The 25,190-nt window shown below is 54.5% G+C and overlaps 2 protein-coding genes across 4 annotated transcripts; one reads left to right on the forward strand and one right to left on the reverse strand.

Annotated features, from left to right (window-relative positions):
- The first annotated feature begins 49 nt into the window (after positions 1-49).
- Positions 50-12,047, forward strand: RNF40 (ring finger protein 40). Of its 2 annotated transcripts, XM_016219193.2 has the most exons (20): positions 50-169; positions 279-479; positions 868-1,035; positions 1,169-1,310; positions 2,134-2,340; positions 2,883-3,004; positions 3,128-3,274; positions 3,371-3,445; positions 4,133-4,252; positions 4,334-4,513; positions 4,709-4,844; positions 5,699-5,820; positions 5,908-6,335; positions 6,422-6,539; positions 6,663-6,812; positions 6,996-7,208; positions 7,287-7,412; positions 8,358-8,498; positions 8,607-8,708; positions 10,908-12,047. In XM_016219193.2, the coding sequence occupies exons 2-20, from the start codon at positions 351-353 to the stop codon at positions 11,082-11,084; spliced, it is 3,003 nt and encodes a 1,000-aa protein (XP_016074679.1). In that variant the 5' UTR covers positions 50-169; positions 279-350; the 3' UTR covers positions 11,085-12,047. The 2 variants fall into 2 exon arrangements, with proteins under 2 accessions (XP_016074679.1, XP_016074680.1); XM_016219194.2 differs by lacking the exons at positions 50-169; positions 279-479 and adding an exon at positions 487-717.
- Positions 12,048-15,205: 3,158 nt separating this feature from the next.
- On the reverse strand, positions 15,206-23,884 carry ZNF629 (zinc finger protein 629). Of its 2 annotated transcripts, none has more exons than XM_016219195.2 (3): positions 23,670-23,884; positions 21,114-21,221; positions 15,206-20,959 (listed from the first exon to the last, which is right to left on the reverse strand). In XM_016219195.2, the coding sequence occupies exons 2-3, from the start codon at positions 21,184-21,186 to the stop codon at positions 18,426-18,428; spliced, it is 2,607 nt and encodes an 868-aa protein (XP_016074681.2). In that variant the 5' UTR covers positions 21,187-21,221; positions 23,670-23,884; the 3' UTR covers positions 15,206-18,425. The 2 variants fall into 2 exon arrangements, with proteins under 2 accessions (XP_016074681.2, XP_087671930.1); XM_087815804.1 differs by lacking the exon at positions 23,670-23,884 and adding an exon at positions 23,034-23,234.
- Positions 23,885-25,190: the final 1,306 nt, after the last annotated feature.

Genomic DNA, 25,190 nt, shown 5'->3' on the forward strand with positions numbered 1-25,190 from the left:
GCGGTGTTCGGGAATCAACCTGAGAGACAGGACTAAGCACGACCAATAGAAACAGGAAATGCTGTCCCACCACATCCGGCATTGCCTCTGGCGCCTGCGCTCTGTGCCCGGGAGGCCGGTGACGTCGGGTGAAGTCCAAGATGGCGGCGCTGGGCTGATCCTGCTGCAGGTGAGGGGCTCGGGGCCTGTGGGAGCCAGATGCAGCAGGTGTGTGCGGGGGAGCGCTGGGGCTGCGGAGCACCGATTGCGTCCGCATGTATGCTCTCCGTCTTTTGCAGGTGACGGAAGTGCCGCCGCCTCCTGCCTGACGTCCCTGGGGAGACCCTTTGCCGCTCCTTGCAGCCGCAGCCATGTCTGGGCCCGGCAACAAACGCGCCTCCGGCGATGGGGGCTCGGGGCCCCCAGAGAAGTTGAGCCGCGAGGAGAAGACCACAACCACGCTTATAGAGCCCATTCGTCTTGGGGGCATCTCTTCCACGGTTTGTGGGCTCCTGTTCCAGCCCTCACAACTTGCCAGACTCCCAACTCTGTTCTCCGCCCAAATCATCCGGAATCTTATTCCCAGTTCTCCAAGTTTAGCAAGACCCACTTTACAGAACACATTGTTGAAACAAACCGAGAACAAGACGTCTGTTTTCCCTTTACAGATAGGAAAACAGGCTCCTAGAAGGGTTAGGAAGAGACAGAAGCAAACCCTCCTCAACCAAGACGCTATCTGTGGGTGTCTGAGCCTCTTTAAATCCTGTTAGCAGTTAGTTTGGGGTTACTCCCCTTTCCCACCCATTCCATTTGCTTTCCTCTGTCTCTGTGATTGGTATCTTGGGCCCTCTTTGACTTTCTCCTTGGCCCCATTGTTTTCCTTGGTAGGAGGAGATGGACCTGAAGGTTTTGCAGTTCAAGAATAAGAAACTAGCAGAGCGGTTGGAACAGCGACAGGCTTGTGAAGATGAACTCCGAGAACGAATTGAGAAGCTGGAAAAGCGGCAGGCCACAGATGATGCCACACTCCTCATTGTCAATCGCTACTGGGCCCAGGTGGATGCCCCTCTGCTTTCCAAGACCTGGCCTTGATCCAGTTGCCAATTCTCAGACTCCTCTGCTAGGAAGCAGTATTATGATGGGAAGCACCTGAGGGATTCATAACGTTTTTGGTGCTTTCTCCCTTCAGCTGGATGAAACTGTGGAAGCCCTTCTCCGACACCATGAGAACCAGGGGGAGCTGTCTTCAGGGACAGAGGCGCCTGGGACCCAGGAGGGGCCGACACGTGATGAGACCCCTCTCACAGAGCCAGGGACATCAGAACTGAGGGGTAGGGCCAGAGCCCTAGGATCTGGGGAGTGTAATTAAGTTCTGGGAAAGATCCTGGAAAGGAAGGGACTTTTGATATTAGGCTTCTGGATTCCCCACCTCCCCTCCCACACGTGCACACAAAATTAACTTCATGTTTGGGCAGCATAGTACAGTGAGTAAAAACACGGGCTTTGGAATCTGAGTGACTTGGTTTGTAGTGCATTTTATGTCTTGGCACTCACTTCAAAAAAAGTGTCAATATTGAATGTTCATTTGTTTGGCACTGATCTACACTCGCAGGAGGCATAGATAAGCAAAAAGAAATACTATCCCTACCACCAGAGAAGAAGTGATTGAAAACCATAAGTTAAAAGTATAGGGGCCCCTGAGCAGGAATTAGTGTGTATGTACTTGTGCGTGGTTCTATTTGTTTTACTTACTGATTGCAGGGGGGGAGAGAGGGAGAAGCACTGATTTGTTGTTCCACCTTTTTATGCATTCATTGGTTGATTCTTGTATGTGCTCGGATCCAGCCACAATCTTGGCATGTCTGGATGATGATCTAACCAACTGAGTTACCTGGCCAGGGCCTTGTGTGGGTTCTGATTTAGTTTGAGAAGGCAGAGAAGGCTCCTGCGGCAATAATTGGGAGCTTTGTGGCCTTGAGGAAATTACCTCTTGAATCTCGGTTGTTTTGATTTCAAGATAATAACAATGTACTACAGGTGTCAGTTGTTTTGATTACGTGAGCCATAGAGTGTTGAAGGGCTCTGTGTGGTACTTGGTGCAGAGTTGTGGTAACTGTTGTTATTATCCTCATGAGTGTCTGTCCATCCTCCCAGAGACCCTGCAAGTGCAGCTGCGGCCCCCACTCAGTGAGCCAGCCTTGGCTTTTGTGGTAGCACTGGGCGCCAGCAGTATTGAGGAGGTGGAGCTGCAGCTGCAGGGCCGAATGGAGTTCTCCAAGGCAGCCGTGTCCCGTGTCGTAGAGGCCTCAGACCGCCTACAGCGCCAGGTGGAGGAACTCTGTCAGCGAGTATACAGCCGAGGTTAGTGTTTTGTGCCCCCCCCCCCCCCAGAGATGTCCATACCAGTTTGCATCTTTCTGATATCCCTTTCTCAATGCCTCTAGCCCAAAGACAGCCAGAATTCCCCAAGGAATAAATCAGCCATGTTCTTAGGGAAAGGGTTAGGTTGTAGATGGGGGCTCCAACTTTGATTTCTGGAGTTGAACTCTAAAGAGATGGGGGAAAGGAGTTGTTGATCTGGTGAGGCCATGCCCTTTTGGCTGGATATCTTTTTTGGAGCACTTTGCACAAATCTTGGTGGCAATTGCTGATCCATGAGACATAGCAGCAAGTGCCCAGGCTTTGTGTGCAGACAGGCTTCTCCCAGCCTTAATTCTGTCACTCTAGCTTTGTTATTCTGGGCAAGTGGCTCTCCTCCCTGAACTGGTTTCCTCTGTGCAGTGGGGATAAAGACTCCTGGCTTTGTCATGGTGTATCACACTGGGCACATAGCAGACTCCAGAATGAGTTAGTACTTCTCCCCATTGCCCTGGACTTGACTGACCCAAGCTCTGATTTCCCAGGGGACAATGAACCCCCTGGTGAGGCGGCTCGGGCACGTACCCGGGAGCTGGGCCGTGAGAACCGGCGACTTCAGGACTTGGCCACCCAGCTCCAGGAGAAGCACCACCGTATCTCTTTGGAGGTGGGAGTTGCATTTTTTGGGATGGGTTTAGACCCAGGGCAGGGTTTAGGTTAGGTGGACACCCAAGGATCTCAGGAAACCAAGTCTCCTCATCTAAGCATCTGCCCTCTTCATTGTTCTCAGTACTCTGAGCTCCAGGATAAAGTGACATCAGCAGAGACCAAAGTGCTAGAGATGGAGACTACAGTAGAGGACCTGCAGTGGGACATTGAGAAGCTGCGCAAGCGTGAGCAAAAGCTCAATAAGCACCTGGCGGAGGCCTTGGAGCAGGTGGGGCTAGAATGCTGTGTCAGATGGAGCCAGGGCTGGGTACTTAAGGCCCTAGGTTCTCTGCTCCACACTCATCAGTCTCTTTTCCCTCCACAGCTCAACTCTGGCTACTATGTGTCTGGGAGCTCCTCAGGCTTCCAGGGGGGCCAGATCACACTCAGCATGCAAAAGGTGAGCAGGCATCATTCTTCGAAGTCCCTCCCGTAATCTTTTCTCTACCCTTGGAATTCCCCACAGAATTATAGTGTCTGAGGCCCTTTCCTGTCACTCATGGTGCTCTTGTATTTGTGCACAAATATGTCCACTAAGTAATTGCTAAACACTGTTAGAAAGCAGGCGTATTGGAGAACAAGAGAGACAAAATTCAAAGCTTTCACAGGGCTTATGTTCTAGTTAGGAGAACTAATAAGAAGTAAGTAAAATAGTACATCAGTTGGTCATAAGTACCACCAAAAAAAAGCACAGATAATAGATAAGTGGAAGTGTTGGAGGCAATTGGAATTTTTAGTTGGGTGGCTGAAGAGGAGCCTTGCTGAGACAGTGCATTTAATCACTATCTCATATCTTGTCCTACCTTTGCTCTCTCACCTCTTGGTTGTTGTATGTTTTCTTGGTGCTGTGGGGATCACTGCACCCTATTTCCCTTTCCTTCAGCTTGCTCTTCAGGGCTTCCAGGAAGGCTTTTTCTTCCACTTGCCTGGGAGCTCTTAGGAAAGTGCTTAGGTCTGGCTTGTCCTAAGCACTGGCTTGGCCTCAGAATACATCATTGCTGCACGTAGGGGAGCTTGATGGGGCTTATGTGAGGGAATCATGCCTCCTGGCCTGGCCCTGACTCCCACGGCCCTTCCCACTCCACAGTTTGAGATGTTGAATGCAGAGTTAGAGGAAAACCAGGAATTGGCCAACAGCCGCATGGCAGAGCTGGAGAAGCTACAGGCCGAACTTCAGGGGGCTGTGCGGACCAATGAGCGCCTCAAGGTGGGCTGTGTTTGGGGCTGGGAGGGCCTAAGACTACAAGGTGGGGCCTGAGCCCTGACATTTGGGCATCCCTGCGTTTAGGTGGCCCTACGGAGCCTTCCTGAAGAGGTGGTACGGGAGACAGGGGAGTATAGAATGCTGCAGGCCCAGTTCTCACTGCTTTACAATGAGTCTCTGCAAGTGAAGACGCAGCTGGATGAGGCCCGGGGGCTGCTGCTGGCCACCAAGAACTCCCACCTGAGACACATTGAGCACATGGAGGTAAGGCCCTGGAACAGGGGTGAGGGCTGAGGGTAAGGGCCAGACCCTGAGGGTCAAGGCATTCCTGAGTCAAGTGCCTGTATGCCTGCCAGGGGTCCCTTGGGAATAAACTCTTCTTAAGCCACTGAGGCCTAAGGTGGGGGGCTTGCCACAGGGCAAAGGGGTTGTGTGGATCCTTAATGCCTCAACCCACAGAGCGATGAGTTGGGGCTGCAGAAGAAGCTGCGCACAGAGGTTATCCAGCTGGAGGACACGCTGGCCCAGGTACGCAAGGAGTACGAGATGCTGCGCATCGAGTTTGAACAGAACCTGGCGGCCAACGAGCAGGCGGGTATGTGGTGAAGACAGGGTGGAGGTGGGCCTTGTCTGGGATTGCTGGGCCCTGGTGAGGGGCTGCTGCTCGTCCAGATGCAAGAGGTTTAACCCTTCCTGTCACAGAGCCTCATCTCCAGTGGAAAGCAAGTATCACCCACCTGGCTCAAAGGCGCAGTAAGGGTCACAACCAGCTGAGGTGGCTGGTGGAGCAGGTTTAGAATATGAGCTATCAACCCCATCTTTGGTTCTCTGGCCTTCTCTGTCTCTGAAATAATTCATTTATTTTAGAAAGGCTTATCTAATACTACCTATGAGCCAGGCTCTGTTCTAGGCTTTGGGATTATACCAGTGAACAAAACACAAAGAATCCCTGCTGGTGTGGAGCAGTGTTGTAATGGGGGAAGGCAGGCAGTAGAGAAGAAAAAATAGAACATGTTTTTTAGGTAATGATATATATGTCAAGAAAAATAAAGCAGGGATGGAAGACAGGAAGTGTTAGGAGAAAGGGTGTTGCAATTTTGGATGGGGAGACCAGAGAGATATAACTGAGAAGATGATATTTGTTTAAAAACTCAGAAAAAGGCTGACTAATTTTTGTGAATTTACAGTTATGTATTCTTTTGAAGGAAATTTGGAAATATTTAAAAATGTACATGAGCAGAAATAACACAAAGGCAGTGCGAAGTTACTTTGGGGTGAATTTTCTTTAAGTCTGTGTTATTTACTTTGATGAGATCATACTGTATAAGGCCTCAGTTTTCCTTGTCTTTATAATGGGAGTGATGGCTCTGGCTCCTCCTCTTTCCCCACTGAGGAGTTGGGCCCCTAACCCAGGGGCCAGTCTGACCTTAGTCCCTGACCCGCCCCTAGGACCCATCAACCGTGAGATGCGCCACCTAATCAGCAGCCTTCAAAACCACAATCACCAGCTAAAGGGGGATGCCCAGCGATACAAGAGGAAGCTGCGGGAAGTGCAGGCTGAGATTGGCAAGGTGAGGAGGGGCTGCCTGGGAGAAGCCTTGGCTAGACCCCAGTGAGTGCCATCTCACTTCAGCCCTCTTCTCTCCTGTTCTTTACAGCTCCGGGCCCAAGCCAGTGGCTCTACGCATTCTGTCCCCAACCTGGGCCACTCAGAGGACTCTGGCCTCATTGCCCCAGCCCCAGGGAAAGAAGAGGGTGGGGCAGGCCCTGTTGGTGCCCACGAGAGCAGAAAGGAGATGGCTTCAATGCCTGTTACCACCATGACTACCTCCTCAGCAAAGAAGGAGGAACTGGTCCCCTCTGAGGAAGACACCCAGGCCTTAACCCCTGGGTCCCAGGGCCTCTCTTCCCGGGGCCGAGAACCTGAGGCCAGGCCCAAACGGGAGCTTCGGGAGCGGGAAGGGCCTGGCCTGGGACCTCAGTCTGTAGCCTCAGCACTTTCAAGAGCTGATCGGGAGAAGGTCAAGGTGGAGGAGGCCAAGAGGAAGGAGTCAGAACTCCTCAAAGGTCTCCGAGTGGAGCTCAAGTGAGGCCCTATTCCTGTCTTCTTCCCACCCCTGCCAAGCAGCATCCAGCCCTACTTACCAAGTCCTTCTTCTGTGCCTCCCACAGGAAGGCCCAGGAAAGCCAGAAGGAGATGAAGTTGCTGCTGGACATGTACAAATCGGCGCCCAAGGAGCAGCGGGATAAGGTGCAGCTCATGGCAGCTGAACGCAAGGCCAAGGCTGAGGTGAGGTCAGGTAGGGCCTGTGGGACATGCAGAGAGGTTACCCTAGCGGGTTCTGACCAAAGCAGAGCCCTCAGTCAGTAGGAAGCCATAATGACAAGAGAGCTCCCTCCTTTTGGTGACTAGGTCGATGAGCTCCGGAGTCGTATCCGGGAACTGGAGGAGAGGGATCGAAGGGAGAGCAAGAAGATTGCAGATGAGGATGCCCTGAGGCGCATTCGGCAGGCGGAGGAGCAGATAGAACACCTGCAGCGCAAGTTGGGTGCCACCAAGCAGGTGTGAACCTCTTGTGGTCCTCTTGCTTCTGAATGTTAGGATTCCCTTTAACTGCCCCCCTCTCGGATGCTTCTAGCAGAAGCTTGGTCCACTCTGTGGTTCTTTGCTCAGCCATGTTCTCCTGTTTTCCACATGGTCATCGTGTCCGTCTACCACATTCCGTCCTGGTCTTGCCCACTACAGGAGGAGGAGGCTCTGCTGTCAGAGATGGATGTGACAGGCCAGGCTTTTGAGGACATGCAGGAGCAAAATGGGCGGCTGCTACAGCAGCTGCGGGAAAAGGATGATGCCAACTTCAAACTGATGTCGGAGCGGATCAAGGCCAACCAAATTCACAAGCTGCTGCGGGAAGAGAAGGACGAGCTGGGCGAGCAGGTTCTTGGCCTCAAGTCTCAGGTATGGTTGTCCTGGGCTTGCAGGGTGGAGCTGGAGAGGTAGGGGCTTCCAGTGCTGAGTGCCTACTCCTGTCCCCAGGTGGATGCCCAGCTGCTGACTGTGCAGAAGCTGGAGGAAAAAGAGCGGGCCCTGCAGGGCAGCCTTGGAGGTGTGGAGAAGGAACTGACGTTGCGCAGCCAGGCCCTGGAACTCAATAAGAGGAAGGTGAGGCTGGGCCTGAGGGAAAGCAACCTAAGATGCTGGCTCACAGCTGAAGAAATCATGCTCACATCTCAAGCACTTTCTGTGTTCCAGACCCTGTGCTGAGGACTTTCAGTACTTGGTCAAATTTCAGTCTCACAATAATCCTTTGATGGTTTTTCTTGTCATCCATGAGGAAACTAAGGCTCAGGAGGTCAACTGACTTGAGTAGGTCAAAGAATAGAACTGGGATTTGGTGGGTCTCCTTGGCTCCAGGACCCACATCCTGACCAGGGCATTGGTCAGCTGTAAAATGGGGATGGTGGCTCCTGCCATGTAGTTATATTAAAGCTAAGAAATATCCAGTTCATAGTAAAGGCTTGAGATGGACATCGATTTTCATTTTCTTTCTCCACTGGCCTTTTTTCTCCTCTTGCTTTGTTCATTCGTTTAGGCAATATTATACATGCCCTCTCCGTATATACCAGACCCTGCGCTGAGTGCTGGCGAGACCGTGAGAATAAGAGGGTCCTGTTGGAAGTAGGAAATTCCGGTCTTTAGGGACGGATAGCCAGTCAATAATCCCAGGGTAAAATAGTGTTATTACAGATCATAGTAAGTCTTATGAAGGATAACTAAGGTGCTGTAAAAACATATGAAGTGTCATTTGAGTTGAGGGAGTTGCAGGGAAAATGTACGTGTTGGGGGAGTCAGTAGCAGAGGGACAAGCCCTGTGAAAGCTCGGAATCAGGAGAGTTATTCAGGTGAGGAGCTGGAAGTGTTGGGAACAAGGGAGAATAGGAGGTGTGAGTTGAGAGGTCAGGAGGCAGAACCAGCTCTACTGAAGATACTAGACTTAATCGCAAGAGCAAGAATCACTGGAATGTCTGACAAGCATCTGTGGACCATGGTGCCTAACTTCCTAGGCTCAAGAGAATGGTGCCCTCCTTCCTATCTCACCCACCTCAGGCTGTGGAAGCAGCCCAGTTGGCTGAGGACCTGAAGGTGCAGCTGGAGCATGTGCAGACACGGCTGCGAGAAATCCAGCCTTGCTTGGCAGAGAGCCGGGCTGCTCGAGAAAAAGAGAGCTTCAACCTCAAGAGGGCTCAGGTGTGCATGTGGTGGGGACAGGTTCGCACAGGGTCACTGGTGTCTCCTGGGGGTGGGTGGTTTGGGATGTAGACCCCTGCAATTAGCCTGGCCCCTGTCCTGCTTCAGGAGGACATCTCTCGGCTGCGGCGCAAGCTGGAGAAGCAGAGGAAGGTGGAGGTTTATGCCGATGCTGACGAAATTCTCCAGGAGGAGATCAAGGAGTACAAGGTGGGGCTGTGGGGCCAAGTTGTGTCCCATCAATCTAGGAATCTTAGATGGGGGATTGGTGAGAGCACTCGTGGGTAGTCTGGGGACCCTGGAGATAAGGTAGGATAGTAAAGAGTGGGCTGAACCTGTTGTGAAGAATCAGACAATTGACTGAGAATTGTACATGTGTACTGCAGGCCAGGCAGAGTGCCTGGCAAGGTGTGGGAGGGCTTGGAACTAGACCTGGTCTCAGAGCTCTTGAAATTGAGTATGTGTGGGAGGAGGCAGCCAAGTAATTCTCCCATCTGAGTGATGAGCAAAGTGATGGCAGAGGCTACAGGGGCTATGGGAACTTGGGGGAGGGGAGGCTCTTAAACTAGCCCTGGGTGTCAGCAGGCTTCCTGGAAGGAATGTCATCCAAAAGAAACACAAGGAGTCAGAGTTGGATGTGAGGAATGGGGACAAGGGGATTCTGGCAAAAGGGAAGGCAGAGGTGAGGCCCCTAATTGAGAGAGGGGTGCTGAAGGACAGAGCTGGACATTGTATTTGGAGGACAGAACGTGGGTTTTGTGGTGATTGGCAAGCCTGAGAACATTGGGTAGTGTCAGAACCTGAAACATTTGACACAGAATTAAACATGTGGTAAGCCAGGTTGGCAACTGGAGACGTGAAAGGTTTTAAACCAGAGTGACGTGGTCTGATTTGCTGTTGGATTTGGGCTAGAGTAGGTAAAGACTAGAGGCAGGGGAATTTGTTAAGCTAGTGTAGTCATTGGGGCAAAACCTGATACTGAGCTAGTCTAAGGTATTAGAAACAAGTAGAGGAGTTCAGGAGTATTTAAGAGGCAGAAATGCTTGGATTCAGTGATGGATGGAATGCATGGAGGGAGATGGAGATACTGAGAACTCCTGGGTTCCTGATTGAGAAACTGGGTGGATGACTAGTGGCACCTAGTGGGATTTGGAAGACTACGTAGTGAATAGGGGTTGGTGGACAGTGTTCAAAGATGTTGAGAACAAGGTGCATGTGGGACATCTTAGGAGAGGCTGTCTGGGAAGGCACTCAAAAAGCAAAAGGGCAAGTCTGGAGAACGGGCTTGGGGAATTGTCAGCAGAGGCAGAAATGGAAACGAGGGTCTGTGGCGTGAGAAGGTTTGGGAGCCTTTTTCCTCAGGAACCTCAGAGCTTAAATGATTGGCAGAGGAAGAGAAGCCTGTGGACTGGAAGGAAGGAGAGTGTTGTAGACGGAGTTGGTGGGGGAGGAATTTCAAGGAGGTGGGGGTGAGCTAATCAGAGCTGCCAAGTAGGCAAATGAAGTGAGTGATGAGAGGTGCCCCTTGGATTTGGCAGTTTTGGTGGGAATGGTTCTTGGGTAGGGGTGGAGGCGGAGGTCAGATTACCTGCACTCTCACTAACTGGAGTGGAGAGAGGGCAAAAGGTGGGTCAGTAAAGAGTAAACATTTGAAACAGTTTGGACTTAAAGGGTCAGGCAGCTGCAGACAGCCATGGTGGAGGATTTCTCAAGAGGGGACAGATTTTGGAGCCTGTCAAATGCTGATGGGTTGGGTTCTGAGAGCTAGGGACGAAGGCAGTGGGCTGGGCTGGGATTTCAAGAAGAGCAGAGGACGAATGTTGAGGAATGCTGAGTTGAGGGAATTTCTGTCTGGAGTTGGAGGAGAGACCTGGTGGCAGGTGGCAGGTTTCAGAACAGACACGGAGATTTGTGAAACCTCCAGGGACCCACAGCAAGATCTCTGGGTAGCACCAGGGGTGGGCCCAGGTGAGGGTGGAGACAGCATATTTCTAGTGGCTCTGCCATACCCAGCTGTGACTTTAGCAGGTGCAGGTGAAGTAGACAGTTGGCTTAAGCCAGGATTGGGGTTTTTCCAGAGAAGACCAGAGGGGAAAGAGATGAAACCCAAGGGCAGAAAAGCCCAGGCTGAGCCTGTGGATCGTTGGCCTTAAGAGGGAACACGTGACCACTGGCCATCATTGCCCAGGTTAGAGTCCAGACTGCTACTTTGTAGCTTTGAGACCAGCTTCTGAGTCTGTTTCCTCATGTAGAGAGTGCTCATCCCTACCTCCCAGGGTTATGGGGAGAGTTAGTTGCAGTTGGCTATATGTATGATGGCCTAGCGCAGACCACCTCCTGCTGGCAGCTTGGGGTCTGGACACTGTCAGGAATGTTCCTGATCTGATTTGATACCTTTTCCTGCCTCAGGCAAGGTTGACCTGCCCCTGCTGTAACACCCGCAAGAAGGATGCAGTCCTTACGAAGTGCTTCCACGTTTTCTGCTTTGAGTGTGTGCGGGGCCGCTATGAAGCCCGCCAGAGGAAGTGCCCCAAGTGCAATGCAGCCTTTGGTGCCCATGACTTCCACCGTGTCTACATCAGCTGAACCCGTAACTCAGGGGACTTTAGAACACCCATGGACCCTGGGGGCTGTGCCCCCAGTCCCTCCCCACCCCACATCCCGTGGCCCCACCCTTTGTTCTGGACTCTGTGTGTCCAGCCCCTTCCCATCAAGTTGGTTTGGGGTCCCCAGTGCATGTTAGTGGGAGTGGGAATCAGCCAAGCTCAGTTCCATTTTTTCTCCAGTCAGAGCTGAGGCACCCGCCATGCAGGAAAGATGTGCTGTGAGACACCCAGGCCCATCCCAGCCCTAAGGGGGAAATTTCCCCAGGCTGTGACCTCCCATGGAAGAGGAGGCTCACTCACTACCTGCTTACACACCCACAAGTGAGGACCAGGGGTGGGCCAGGTTCCCAGCCCCTTGCTCCCCGCCCTCCAGGCCTGGGCAGGCTTCCCCTCCTGTGGAGTTCCCTGGGCTCTTTGGTCTGGCTCTTGTGCAAAGGGCTTATATCCTGGTGTTGGGGGCGAGGGGGGTGCACGGTCCTCTTCCTCTGGGAAGCTCTGTGGTTGCTGCAGTCACCTTGCCCTTATTTGGGGAGTGCTGAGCCAAGATTATCAGTTTCTATTCTAATCAGGCCCCTCTCAATATCTACTCCCCCAAGCCCTCATACCTCCACCTCATGCTTCCCAAGTCTCCAGTGGGTCCCCAGCCCTGACTCTGCTTTCATCCTGGTGGCCTTAACTGCAGTGGAGGCAGAACTTCCGATCATTCCAGGTAGAAGAGCTTCATCTAACCCTGTAACTGAGCCTGTATCCACGATGCTTGCTGTGCGGCCTGCCCAAGCAAACTGGGCTGTGAAGGAGCAGGCCAGGCCTGGAAGGTGGAGCTGCTGGCAGGTGCAAGGGTCCATTCGGACTCAGCCCCTGCTCTAGAGATGTCTTGTATAGGCTGTATGTTACGAATAAACGCTCAGCCCGTGGTCCGGGGAGCCAGGTTTCCTGCCCTAAACTTGGTCCCCCTGTCCCGATGCTGCCCCACCTGGTGTGTGTACCTGGAACGTTCTGTACAGATGAGAGGCCCTGCTCTTGCCACCCCAACACGTAGGTACGCTTAGACCTAACGGCTGCCGGAGACTCCGTACCGGGCTCCTGGGAGGAATGTGGCCGCGTAAAGAAATCATCGACCCAGCGGGTCCTGGAAGGCTGACCCCATTGGCCTCTTGCGCGCGGGCTCGCCACACCCCTGCCAGTCATTGGCCGCTGGGATGCTGGGAAATCTCCAGTTGCATCCTGGGAAACATAGTTCCTTGTTGGCACAGGGCGACAAGGTGCTGGCACAGGAGGGCCGGTTCTGGTGGTGCCTGCGAGAAATGGGCCTGTATCCTGCGGGCGGTCCCTCCCCTCGGACAAACAGATTGGGACACCTCAGTGGGTGACTTTTTATTGCAACTTGAGCCGGCGGCTAGTGCCCCTCGGAACTGTTTCGAGTGTTGAGGGGCACGTCTGGGTTCAGCGTCTTGTGGTGGAGAGAGCCATCACTGAGGCTGTGCTGGGCTCCCACTAAGGCCGGTGTTGACCGCGGTTGGTTCCAGAGCTGGAGTCGGGGCCATGGCCAGGGTAACGGCCGTGGGCTTGGCAGCAGCCCCACTTTCCCGCGGTCCTGCAGTCTTGGAAGTGGCGCCTTCACAGGGGCTTGTAACCTTGTCCGTCTGTGGGTCCCATCTGGTGCCCAGGGTTTCGGCGGGGCCGCAACGGCTGGACCAGGTTGGACTGGAGAGGGACACGCGGGCTACAGTGACTTCCTGCGCCGTGCTGGAGGTCGTGGGCACGCTCACTGAGGCACGGGCCAGGGCCGGAGATGGCATCAAGCCTCTGAACAAATGTGCGTGGCCCAGGAGCAGCCGTAGCAAGGGTGGGGAAACGCAGCATATTGCATCACAGAGAGGCTGCTTGCCTCTGAGAGGAGCATGGTGCCTAGGAGTCGGTTGGGGTCAGCCAATACTCTGTAAGTCACCTCTTTCCCAGGAGTCACCTCCATGTAGGTTCCTTAAATGCAAGTAACTACACATCACCTCCCCAAGTATCTTACCTAAGCCATCCTCCATATCCAGAGGAGCTAAAAACTCCTTGTGAGTCCTCATACCTAATAAAGTAGGCATCAAACCACATTCTCAAGCCCAAGGGCATGGGATAAAGATCCAGAATTTTAGTGACGGGGCAAGCACTGATGCCGCAGAGTAAACTCCATAAACTCCATAAACTTTAGTTTGCAGTTGCCTGCCCAGTGCTGGGAGGACCTACCTTAGGGGCTGGTCAGGCCCCTCTAGCCAGTTTTGACCTCTTACAACCCCAGTGGCCTCAGTGGCTATGATACCCTGGGTTCCTGGGATAGCCAGGCCAAAACTGACCTTGCCTAGTCTCTGGTGAGCAGATGCTGGCCTTCTGGTGAAGGTCATTTTAGCCAGAACTAGGGTTACTGTCTGCGATTGGCCCCAGGGGTCCAGTGGAGCATTTAGCATTGACCACTCTCTTCAAACCTTACCTTAGACCTGTGGTGCTACACTCCCCTGGTTTTTCCTCATGTACTATTTTCTGCTGGTCCTCTCTCTAGACTCTCCTCTCTACTCTGCTATTCTTCCTGGGTATGTTTATCCGTGGCCATGGCTACAGCTAAGCTGCTAAGGCCCAACTCCAGCCCAGTTTTCTTTCCTGAGGTCCAAACCTGGGGTGGGACTAGAGGGTAAGGTCATGTACTCTCCTTAAAAGTCCCCCAATGGTGCCCTGACCCTAAGCTCCTCAGGATACTCCACACTCTGGCCTCTGCTCTCTACCTTCCTTCAATCCTCACCCCTGTTCAACACCCACATCCAACTGTTATGCACCCTCTATCCCCCACCTCACCCCTGGCCCCTACACATACCATTTCCTGTTGCTGCAACCCTCACTCCTTAGGTCACTCCAGCCAGTTTCCTGAACCTGCGCTGAGGCAGGCACCATGTCTGGGCACATGGTCCCTCCTGCTAAATCTGAACAAATCACTACTCCAGTGCATGTTCTTTCCCTGCAGTCTCCTCACTTTACTGAGGACTCCTGTGCTGAGACCAGTTCTGATGTACCTCAATTGTCCCCAGGGCTGGGAACACAGGGAATGTGGGATAGCCTTCATTACCTCCCTATGAAAGACAAGTCCCTCTTTCCTTGCTTTCCAGATGGAGAAGGGGAAGGAGAGGCAGTGAGCCTGCCCTGGGAGTCTAGGTCAGAGAAGCACAGGGAAGATGGGGAGACAGCTTCCTGGCTGGAGCAGGAGGCTCCTGGCAGACCAGGGCAGATGCAGGCAATGGGTTAGAGCAAGTGTTGACCTCAGGCTTGGGCCATGGCCAGGCCTAGGCCCAGGAGATAGCATAGAGGTAAGCCGGGCATTGAGGATTCATCAAAGCAGCCCTGCCTGACCCATTGTGGAGCCCAGACTAGGCCCAGGCAGGCCCAACGATGGGTGAGAGGCTTGGTTAGGTGTAGAGCTGTTCCTGGCCATTCTGGTTTCCCTCCCTTCCTTGCTGTGGATCTTAGGCAAGTGGCTGCCCTTCTCTGAGCCTCAGCCTTTCAACATGGTGAGGGCTATGGACTACAGCCTGAGAGTGAGATCACAAGCCAGGTCTCCTCCACCACCTCTCTTCCAAGTCTAGGAAGCTGTCCAAATGATGGGCTGTACCAGGTCCAGGACCCAGGTGAACCAGGGAAGGTGGCCTCCAGCTTTTGAAACTTGATCTTTGGAGCTTTCCCATGTGGCAGTCTGGAGAGGGGGCGGGTATGGTGGCCAGAGAGACCTCCCTGGAGCTGCACAGCTGGACCTGAGCTAGCCAGCGCCAGAGTCACCAGCCAGTCACCCAACAATCAGCAGGATGTGCTGATGCCAAAGCCAGACATCAGTCAACAAGAGCTGTTTGACTCTGCCACCACCTCAGAAGTTTCTCCCCCTTTCTCCCAAGGGTATGGATTTTAAAACTCAATCTTCACCAGCAGGCATGGGGTGGGGATTTTAGGGTCTTTGGGAAGAGTGCAAGAGTGGCCTGGAGCTGAGCTGAGCTTCTGAGGCTCTATATGGACCCTTGCTCTGGGAGGGGCAAACTCTCTGAGCTTGCTCTAGGATTCACACAGAAGACAGAGAGCACCTGGGAAACCTTATTCCCTTTATTCTCTTCAGCTAATCAACATGACCACCAGTGACACAACACTGTTATTGACACACAACACTCAAAAGTGGGGCCTCTCTTCACTCCAGGTGGGCAAGTTAGGTAAGTGGGGCTTCCCTAATGAAGGCAAAGGCGTCTAGGGCTGCTCGCCTCGGGCAGGTGTCATGGAACCCCACCTCTTGACTGTGATGGTTTCAAGTTTCCCCATCATTCAGGATTCATGCCCAGTTCTTTCGAGTTCCCATTTGACCTCCATATCCATAGCAGTTTCAAGTTTCACCCTAAGCTCAGATCAGTTTCTACTCTTCCCTCTGCTTTCACCAATGACTCTGTGACCCTATCTATGGGCTCCTCAACTGGGGCACTTCTGGAGTCAGGCCTGCACGGAGCTGGACAAGAGGCCTTCCAGAATGAGCTGGGCCTTTGCCGGAGCTGATCAGAGGGACTCTGGACACTGCCACCTCCCCCTGCCAGTTCCCTGCTTAGTTCCTTCCAAGATGTAGCTTATTTTGGGAAGCACCTGGCTAAAGGAGTTTAGGGTGGTGGGCAATACCCAAAGAACAGGTCATACCCAAAGGTCTCCGACTCTGCCCCTTTCTTGCTACAAAACCCCAGACCCCAACTCATCGTATCCGCATCATCCATTGAAGTACCAGAGCCTAAACTCCCAGCCCCAACCAGTTCCTACAACATGCGAGCATCACACTACATATGCTACACCCAAGTCCTCAGTCGGCCTGCAGTTGGCCTCTGACCACACTGCCCACCTCCCCCCGGACTGGCCCCCGAGCTTCGAAGGCTGCTCCCCAGGACTCTTCTGGAGAAAGATTTCTCAGACCTGCTCTGGGGGTTCTGCTTCTAGCTTTAAAAGGGGTTTGTCTACAACTGGAGTTTCTTTCTCCTACCATCTTAGAGGGAAAAGAATCTGCTTTGACTTGGAGGACTGTGTCCTGTTCCTCAGTCTCACAGGGACACCCCCTTTGTGGACGCTTGTCAGCAGAGCTTCGGCAGGCAGGCTCCTCCCCTCAGTAGTGCTTTCCAACCTGGCACTGGGGTCAGTGGGGCTTTAATGCAGAGGGTAGAAAGGGTCTCCCCACAATCATGCAATGCCTGCCTTCTCCCCAGCAGGCCTGGCCTTTTCCAACTAGTGTTCTAGATTTTGATCCTTTGAGTTTGCGGGTTATCCTTTGGGGGGCAGGGTAGATGAAAGGTGAAAGACTTTCACCTTTTGAACTTCAGGTAATGAAATTAGAGGTCTCTTCCACAGCTTTGTAGGATTCTGGGTCACCCTCTAGGGGATGTGACTCCTGACGGGCGCCACCTCACCTGGCACGTTGGTTCTCTTACTCCAGGACCACAGTGCATTACTGGTGGCAGCATGGGGTCAATGGGCACTTCCTTTGGACCCAGCACTGGATGGAGTCTACAGGCTTAGGGGATGGGTTCTTGTTACAGATGTTTCAAGAGTTTTTTCCAACCATTTTAGAGGGCAACAGTCTCTCCCCTGCCACACACACGTTAGCGGGTCTGGCTGGGTTAATGGAAGTGTGTAACAGTGTGTGGTGTGTGGGGACAGGAGATGGGTCTGGCAAGGGTGTGGTTCTCATCTTTCCATTCCCCTCTGAAGGTTTCTGGCTAAGGAGAGAAGCCAAGTAGGTGGAATCCATCCCTTCCCAAAACCGCAATCAGGCTGGGTTGTCACGACTTCAGAGGGCTCCAGCTACTGGAGGAAGGTGGTCAGGGCTCCATACTCTCTTCCGTGGGGTGTTTGGACACCCATCATATGTGCAGGCTGGCTCATCCTGCCCGCAGCCTTGCTATCAGCTTGGAGGAGACTGAGATTTAAGAGCAGGCTGCTGGCTAATCAAAGCTCTATTCTGTCAACTTGCCGTCCCTCGTTGCCAGAGAACCTACATGTGGCTCTCGCTGACTTGGAGAAGAGCAGTCTAGAGGATTTAACCACACACAGGCCTTGAGTCTCTGAAGGGCTTTATTCTTTGGAGGTCGACTAGCAGCAGTCCTCCCTCTTCACTGAGGACAGAATTCGAGGAAACGGGCTGCCACTGCAGCGACACTGGTGGCAGTTAGATTTCAGGAGGAACCTCCTGACAGTGAGACCTGAGATGTAGCGGGAGGGACCCTCCATTCCAGGAGGCCTCTCAGAACAGAAGTCCGCAGGAAAGGGTCGTCCTGCCCGGCTGGGAGAGGACCCTGGCGGCCCGGCCAGGATCTGCTTGCACTTGGAGTTTAACAAGCTCCCGGAAACGGGAAGACAGCCTGGAGTTTGCTGGGTTCCACCTGGACAGTTTTGCTACTTGGTTTCCTTCCCTCAAAGCACTGTGACAGAATCCCCTGACTCTTCCCCCTAAATTTTTGGGGTGGTTCCCCAGTACTCTTACACTTAAAAGTTTTATGCACCCCAAACTTCAGCCTTCAAAAAGGCTCAACATTTTTTTCCTTCCCCACTTTTGGCCTCTTTCTGATGGAATTCCATGGGCCTCTCCCTCTCGCACGCACTGTTCACCTCCGACTGGCCTTGTGCCCCCAGGAAACCCCACGCAATGACTAGATTTCCTCTTCCTAGTTCCTGGGCCACTTCTCCGCGGGGTCTCCCATCCTGTTTTCCTTTCCCAGTCCCACCCGGCTGCCACACTATCCCGCACCGAGCGGTTTACTCAGCGGAAGTGTCCACGGCTGCTGGGAAGGAGCCCCCCTCCCACGTGGCAGGAGGGAGCCCTGGGCAACAAGTTCACGGGAGGCTCTTCCACACCTTCCGAGGGTCACTGCTCCCAAGTCAACACCATTGTATATTCCCTGCACTTCCCCGACCCTATAGTTTCACAAGGATTTCGGTACAGTTTTATAGGGTTGTCTAGAGACATATTGGGACCTCATCCTACAATTAATAGGGCTTTTATCCACTATGGTTTATAGGGATTTTCTGCTACAGACTTAAAGGGCTTTTTTTCCTACATATTTATAGGGTTCCTAACCCCAGTTTTTCTCTACTGCATTATAAGTGGTTCCCGCCAACAACTTATAGGGTTTCTTATCACTCATATAAAAGCACTATTTTTACCCAGGGTCCTCATCCTCCACATCTCTACAATCTGATAAGGTTTTCTTCCTTTTCTCGCAAAATCATTTGGGGAGATCCAGTGTTCCTCTCAGGAGAGGCCCTGGCCCCCAGGCCCATTTCACAGGGTGACCCCTGGGTGGCAGCTCCTATGGAGAAGGAGGGCTGCGACTTCTGTGAAGCCATCTCCACACTCGGGGCACAAATAGGGCTTTTCTTCCAAAAGGGTTTTGGGGGTCTCCCCTTCCTCATGGCTACTGCTCCCTGTGGGGGTGGGGGCCTCCCCTTCATCTTCCTGGCTTGTGGACAGGGTGACTGGCTCTGGAAGGGGGTCTTCGGGTCTGGGGGACTTTTCTTGGGTGTGGGTTTCCTGGTGCCGGATGAGGGCCAGGCGATCCAGGAAGGAGGCCCCACAATCTGAGCAGCTGTAGGGTCTGGCCCCCAGGGGGCTCCTGAGGTGCTCCAGGAGGACAGAAGAGCTCTTCCCCAGCTCTGGACTCTTCTGTGGTTTCCCACCTGCATGGACTTTCTGGTGCAGCAGCAGCTCAGAGCTGAGGGCAAAGCTTTTTTTGCATTCAGGGCATTTAAAGGGCTTTCCACTTAGGAAGGGACTGGGCCCTGCCCCTTCTGCTAAACCAATCCTATAATCAGGAAACAGAAAGGGTTTCTCGTTGCCGTGGGTGAGCTGGTGTTGGAGGAGCACAGCCCGATCCAGAAAGCTTTCTCCACAGTGGGAGCAAATGTAGGACTTGGAGGAGAGCAGGCCCAGCCTTTGGCTAAAGCTCTCCTGCCCCTCAGGCATTTTAAAGGGCTGTCCTGGGGGCTCAGCTCTGCCCTCTGAAGCACCTGGATAGGAATTGCCTCCAAAAGGGAGCCTGGGAGATCGAAACTGAGGAGGCTTGGGAGCTGGGTGTGCAAGGAGGCCATCTGAATTTTTGTAGGGGTTTTCTCCGATGTGGATCCTCTGATGCTGCATGAAAATGCCCTCGTCGTTGAACCCCTTTCCACAGACAAGACACTTGTGTGGTTTGGCTCCAGGGGGCGGGGTTAGCAGGGCTGGGTCCCCGAGCCCCAGCAGAGTGTCGCCCTGAGCTCTCCGGGCTGGCGTCTTCCCTCTTTCGTGGATCACCCGGTGCTGCTCCAGCTCGTGCGCCTCCAGGAAGGCCTTCCCGCAGTCGGAGCACACAAAGAGGTTCTCATCCATGTGGGTGCGCACGTGCGTGATGAGGTTCGAGCTCTGGCTGAAGCTCTTGCCGCACTCGGGGCACTTGTAGGGCTTCTCGCCCGTGTGGGTGCGACGGTGCTGGATGAGGTGGGAGCTGCGGATGAAACTCTTCCCGCAGTCGGAGCACTTGTAGGGCTTCTCGCCCGTGTGAATTCGCTGGTGGCGGATGAGCGTGGAGCTCATGATGAAGCTCTTGCCACAGTCGGCGCAGATGTAGGGCCGCTCGCCGCGGTGGATTCGCTGGTGGTTGATGAGGTTGGAGCTGACGCTGAAGCTCTTGCCGCACTCGGGGCACTTGTAGGGCCGCTCGCCTGTGTGCGTGCGCTGGTGCCGCAGCAGCGTGGCGCTCAGGGTGAAGGTCTTGCCACAGACGGGGCACTTGAAGGGGTCCTCGCGCAGGTGGGTCCGCTGGTGCTTGATGAGGGTGGAGCTGTGGCCGAAGCTCTTGCCGCACTCGAGGCACTCGTAGGGCTTCTCGCCGGTGTGCGTGCGCTGGTGTTGGGTCAGCTCGGAGCTCTGGATGAAGCTCTTGCCGCACTCGGTGCACCGGTACGGCTTCTCGCCGGCGTGGATCTTCTGGTGCTTGAGGAGGTTGTGGTTCTGGCCGAAGCGCTTGCCGCACTCGGGACACTTGTAGGGCTTCTCCCCAGTGTGCGTGGCCTGGTGCTGGATGAGGTCCGAGCTGCGGTAGAAGGCGCGCCGGCACTCGCCGCACTTGTAGGGCTTCTCGCCCGTGTGTGAGCGCTGGTGCTTGATGAGGTTGGTGCTCTGGGTGAAGGCCTTCTCGCACTCGGTGCACTTGTAGGGCTTCTCGCCCGTGTGCGTGCGCTGGTGCTGCACCAGGTTGGAGCTCCAGCTGAAGCATTTGCCGCAGTCCGGGCACTTGTAGGGCTTCTCGCCCGTGTGCGTGCGCTGGTGCTGCACCAGGTGCGAGCTCTGCGTGAAGCTCTTGCCACACTCGGAGCAGGTGTTGGGCCGCTCGCCCGTGTGGATGCGCTGGTGCCGCAGCAGCTTGGACCACTGGCTGAAGCTCTTGCCGCACTCGTTGCAGATGTAGGGCTTCTCAGCCCCGGAGGGGCGGCCTTGCACCAGCTCCCGCAGGCTGGACTCGTTGGCGGGGACCACCGGGGGGCTGTTCCATGTGGTCAGAGTCCCCCACTGCCAACTGGCCTCACAGGCCTTGGTCCAGTCAGACGGGGCAGGAACTACCTCGGGGGTTGGGGAGTCAAGAGGAGTCTGGTGGTCCAAGGGGTTGGAGTGACCCAGTGAAGTTGGGGGGTCCTGGGGGCCTGAGGGATCCTGGGAGGGTCTCTCCAGGGGCATCTCTGGTGGGTCCTTGAATTCTGGACTCTGAGCTGGATCGCCCAAGATGATCTCCTCCCCAGAACTTTCCTGCCGAGGGCTCTCCTCTTCGTTCCCACTCTCGGCACCTACAGAGAGAAAGGGAGTCTCCAGCCCCCATCTCCTTTCAGAACAGGGGGTCGGTCTCTCTTCCCTCCCCTGGGTTTCCCCCAGAGTCTGGGCCCCTCCCTGAACTGGGGCCACTGTCTTGTCAGGACTGCAGTCCCTTCTTGTGCCCCTCACCTCTGTGAGCATCATTAGGGCTCTGTTCAGGACCCCGCAGATCTGGGCCCCACAGCACCGCTTCAGGCTCCATCCCAGAGCTCAGGGCTGCCCAGTGTTCCAGGGACCCTGGGAGAGGGGAGAGGAGAGAGGAGAGAGAGGAGCACACAATGGGAGCTGACCTGCCACTTTTTTTTTCACTCCCCGCTCGCCCAGTCCCCCAGCTCTCATTCCTCTATGTAAACTTTAGTTTCCTACCAACCCATTTTTCTGAGCGTTCGTTTTCACTGTGCCTACCCACCCCACCTCCGCAGGCCTGATTCCTGATCCAGCTCTTAGGAGCACAACTAAGCAAGTTGGTGAATGTAAGAGTGTAATTAAAAGCTCATCAGTCATAACCCTTTGAACCCAGACTGGGGGCTGAAGAGGTATCTGACACCCACAGGGGAAGTGGCTCTCACCCCACCCCTATGATGCCCAGAGGCTGGGAAACCTGTTATTTTGCTAATCAGAAGAAACTCATTAAGACTCTAATTTTCCTCCTTAATGGGGCTGCTAATTGGGACCAATAAACTTTCCTTAAGAGCCTCACGGAGAACTGAGACTGCCTGGAACACTTAAAGAGTTAAAAAAAGAAACCACTCTGATTTTCCTGAGGTGACAGGAGCCCTCCAAAGGGACTCGGGCACGTTCCCCGTTATCCAAGCACAGAAAGAAGGTCAAGCCAGTTTAGGAGGAAGGGTTGTTTTAAAGCCACTAGGGGCTTGTGCAGGACCGACCTTGAGAGGAAAATGGAAAGGAAAAGAGAGAAGGGAGATGTGTGTGAAGGCCCCCGGCAGCTGACACAGTGCCTACTGTGATGTCCTCATTATCTGGCCCAATCTTCCTCCCAATCCCGTGAGGAGACCCAGGAATCAGATTGTCCATTTTACAGATTAGGAAATCAACCCTCAGGGAGATTTCTCCAAGGTCACAGGCCGGGAAGCGGCATAGACCAGAAATGCAAGGTTCTGTGTCTGGCTTGCCCTAACCTCTGAGAGTGGAAGATGACCTTGGGAGTCATGTGAAACTCATAAACGTGGGCTGCTGGCAGGGACCGGTGATGAGGAAAGCTCAGAGGCAGCCTACTTGCCATGAAAATGGGATAGCGAAATTCCTGGGACCAAGAGGTCCTTGGCTGTAAAAGGAGGGGTTGGATCCAGTGACTAGCCTGACAACCCGTGCCTGTAAACTCAGACGGCCCTCCCCAGTGAAGCCTTCCCTATCAGTCCCCGTCTCGGACCCTGTTTTTTCTGTCTTGCTGCTCCTGGATGCTGTGCCTAGCACGATGCCTAACAAAGAACAGGTGCTCAGTACATTTTGTTGAATGATTGAAAACTGAATGAGATGCCCCTTGCTCCTGGAAAACCTGCTTATCCAATACCTTTAAAGGTCAGTCTGCAAGGGGACAGCAAAGAAACAGTGCGGAGTGGCCTGGAAAAACAGCCAGCTCACTCCACAAAGGGAGATATGATTTCAGCATGAGGGAACAGGACCACAGGAGCTGACTGCTAGGAGAACTCCCCACAGTGTTGAGACCCAAAGAGAGTCCCTGGGGAAAGCCTGGGCTTTGGGTCGCTGTGTGGGACGGGCCGTGTGTATGGGGCCAGTGGTGCAAGCAGACAAGACCGGGACTCAGGAGGAGGCAGCCGGGAGGTAACCCAAGTGAAGCAGGAGCTAGTGGAACCCTGCTAAATAGCAGCAGGGGAGACAGGAGTTCGATTTTAGGAAGTAAATTAATTTCTTCATGTCTGTAGCTCCTTAGGCTATGACAACCTCCCCTCCCCCATCTGTGTTTTCGGGGGGATGGAAGCAGGCACCTCTGCCAAGCTGGGGCTGCCTGTTCAGGCGGCCTGGAAGGATGCCCTGCTGTTTGCTGAGGACAGGTAACACCTTATGTACCTTCACTATTTCCAGAAATTCAAACCCAGCGGTCCAGAGGAGAGGGAAGGGGTTAATGACAAGGCCGCCATGGAGTGTGAAAGTGGGAAGACACAGGGAGGCGAGAAGTGCTCAGAGCAGACCTAGGCCCAGGTCCCTGACCTCGGACCTCCCTCCACTGCGGACGGAGGGAGGCAGGGAGGGAGCGAAGCCGCCTCCCCGAGAGGTGTGGAGAGCGGCCCAGGGTGACCCCTAAGTGGAGGCAGCAGCGGGCACGCAGCCATCCTGGTCCCCGGCCCCCCCACAGCCGCACCAGCCTAGACCCTGGACTTCTGCCCCAGCGGGTCCCCGCCGCCCTCTTTCGGTTCCCGGCTCCGGGCTCGGGCATCCTCCGCCCCCGGGCCCGGGATCGCGCCGCTCGCAGCCCCGGCCGGCCCGGCGCTCCAATTCCCTCTTCCCAGAATGCCCCGCCTCCCCTCCCCCACAGCCAGACCCCCGCGTCTTCCCAGAATCCTCGGCCTCTGCCCCCTGCCCGCCGGCCCACCCCTGCGCCCGGCCGGGAGGGCTCGGCCGGCGCCCGCCGCCCTGCCCCATTGTTCCCGGGCCGCCTCCCGGGCCGGCGGGCCACCCCTCGGGACCCAGGCGTCCCCAACTCACGGCTCTGGGGTCTGGGAAAGGCAGAAGGCAGAATCCAGCCCCAGGGGACTTAACCCCTTGAATGCCCTGCCTGGGGGGTGGCGGGCTAGACGCCGAGGACTCTGGGGTCCTTCTCAAGGGGTGATCCCAGGCTGAGGACCCGGGGACCAGTTCAGGGTGACTGGGACGGAGCAGGAAGTGACCCCAGCTTCCCGGGTCCCTCTAGCCTGGAGTCAGAGCATCAGCTCTATGGGATTTAACCCTTTGCCTCCCACAGCCTGGGAAAAAAAGAGGCCGGGGAGCAGGGAGGTGGCTGCGGCGGTGCCCCGTTTTCTGTCTCCAGTGGGAGCAGATTCTTCGGGGAACCCAGTGCCAGCGGGGGTCTCCGGATTTCTGGCCACTCTCCATCTCGCAGGGGCTCTGCCAGCCACCGAGGAAGCCGATTGGTGGCCGTTGGTCCCCCGGGGCCTGCCTTTGTTGGGACTCAGACCCAGAGATGGGCCCCGAAGCCTGGGTTGTGGGGTGGCTGCAGGGGCTGGGCGGGAGGATCGGAGAGGGAACCTCCTACAGACTAAAAATGGCTTAAATGAAATAGTAAGTCATGGCAACTAGAGTTGGGGCCTAGGGGACTCTGCGGCAGCCTGTGTTCCTGGGCCCTCTTCTGCCGTTTGCTGCCCTCAGAGGACTAACCTGGGGGCAGGAGGGAAGCCAGCGGAGTTCCCTGACCAAGGAGGGCAAGAACCTTTCCCAGGAGCTCAGGGGGCACCCAGCTCAGAACAAAAGGAACCTTTAAAAACCTGGGAACACTGGGGGAATCCCAAGGCCCAGGTTGCCTGGGCTCCCAGTTTTTATGTCCTTTACTCATTTCCTCCCCACAGTCCCTTGAGGTAAGACAGCATACGATCCCCGTTTTGCAGGAGAGGAAACCACGTGAGACGTGAGGTCAGGTGCTCAAGGCCATGTCATCATTTCAATTCAACACATTCCTATGTTGGATCTTCTTATTCCTGGGCACTGGAGGGAACATAGAGGTGGGAAGATCTCAGAGTTGAACAAGAGTCAGGTTTTCTACCCTCAAGAAGTTTGTGTGTGTTATAGACACAAAGGAATTACAGGTGAAAAGGGCTAGCTGTCCAGAGATGTGAGGGAGCCAGAGGAGGAACAAACCGTATGTCAGGAATTGCTAAAGAGGATGCAGCTCCTCTGGGCCTACAGCTGGCATTCAGAGTGTGGCCGCCAGGAGAAGGCCCCCTGGGCCAGCCTCGGCTCATGCCCCAGGGCTGACTCCCTCACCCTCCCTCTCACCCGGGCATGTCTCCATCTTATTCCTGGCTTCCATCACCTTCGCTACCTCACTCTCACCTCAGGGCCTTTGCCCCTCCTGGGCCCCTTACCCTACTCTGTTTCTCACAATATGTATCACCCCTGGCAGAATATCTATGTGTTTTTCACCTGTCTGTGCCCATCCCTCTGCTGGGGGCAGAGATGTTGATCATGCTCTGTTGACCATGACTGTGAAGGGGGGGAGGGCACCTAATAGTT

Source organism: Miniopterus natalensis, chromosome 3, assembly GCF_054644295.1.
Source record: "Miniopterus natalensis isolate mMinNat1 chromosome 3, mMinNat1.hap1, whole genome shotgun sequence".
Classification (NCBI taxonomy): Eukaryota; Metazoa; Chordata; class Mammalia; order Chiroptera; family Miniopteridae; genus Miniopterus; species Miniopterus natalensis.

Bases quoted from the DNA above. Each gene is read 5' to 3' on its own strand.
- RNF40 (XM_016219193.2), top strand. From the start codon at position 351: ATGTCTGGGCCCGGCAACAAACGCGCCTCCGGCGATGGGGGCTCGGGG. The intron at 1,036-1,168 runs GTGGATGCCCCT...TTCTCCCTTCAG, and splicing joins TCAATCGCTACTGGGCCCAG to CTGGATGAAACTGTGGAAGC. The intron at 6,540-6,662 runs GTGAGGTCAGGT...TTTGGTGACTAG, and splicing joins AACGCAAGGCCAAGGCTGAG to GTCGATGAGCTCCGGAGTCG.
- ZNF629 (XM_016219195.2), bottom strand. From the start codon at position 21,186: ATGGAGCCTGAAGCGGTGCTGTGGGGCCCAGATCTGCGGGGTCCTGAA. The intron at 20,960-21,113 runs GTGAGGGGCACA...TTCTCTCTGTAG, and splicing joins CCCTAATGATGCTCACAGAG to GTGCCGAGAGTGGGAACGAA.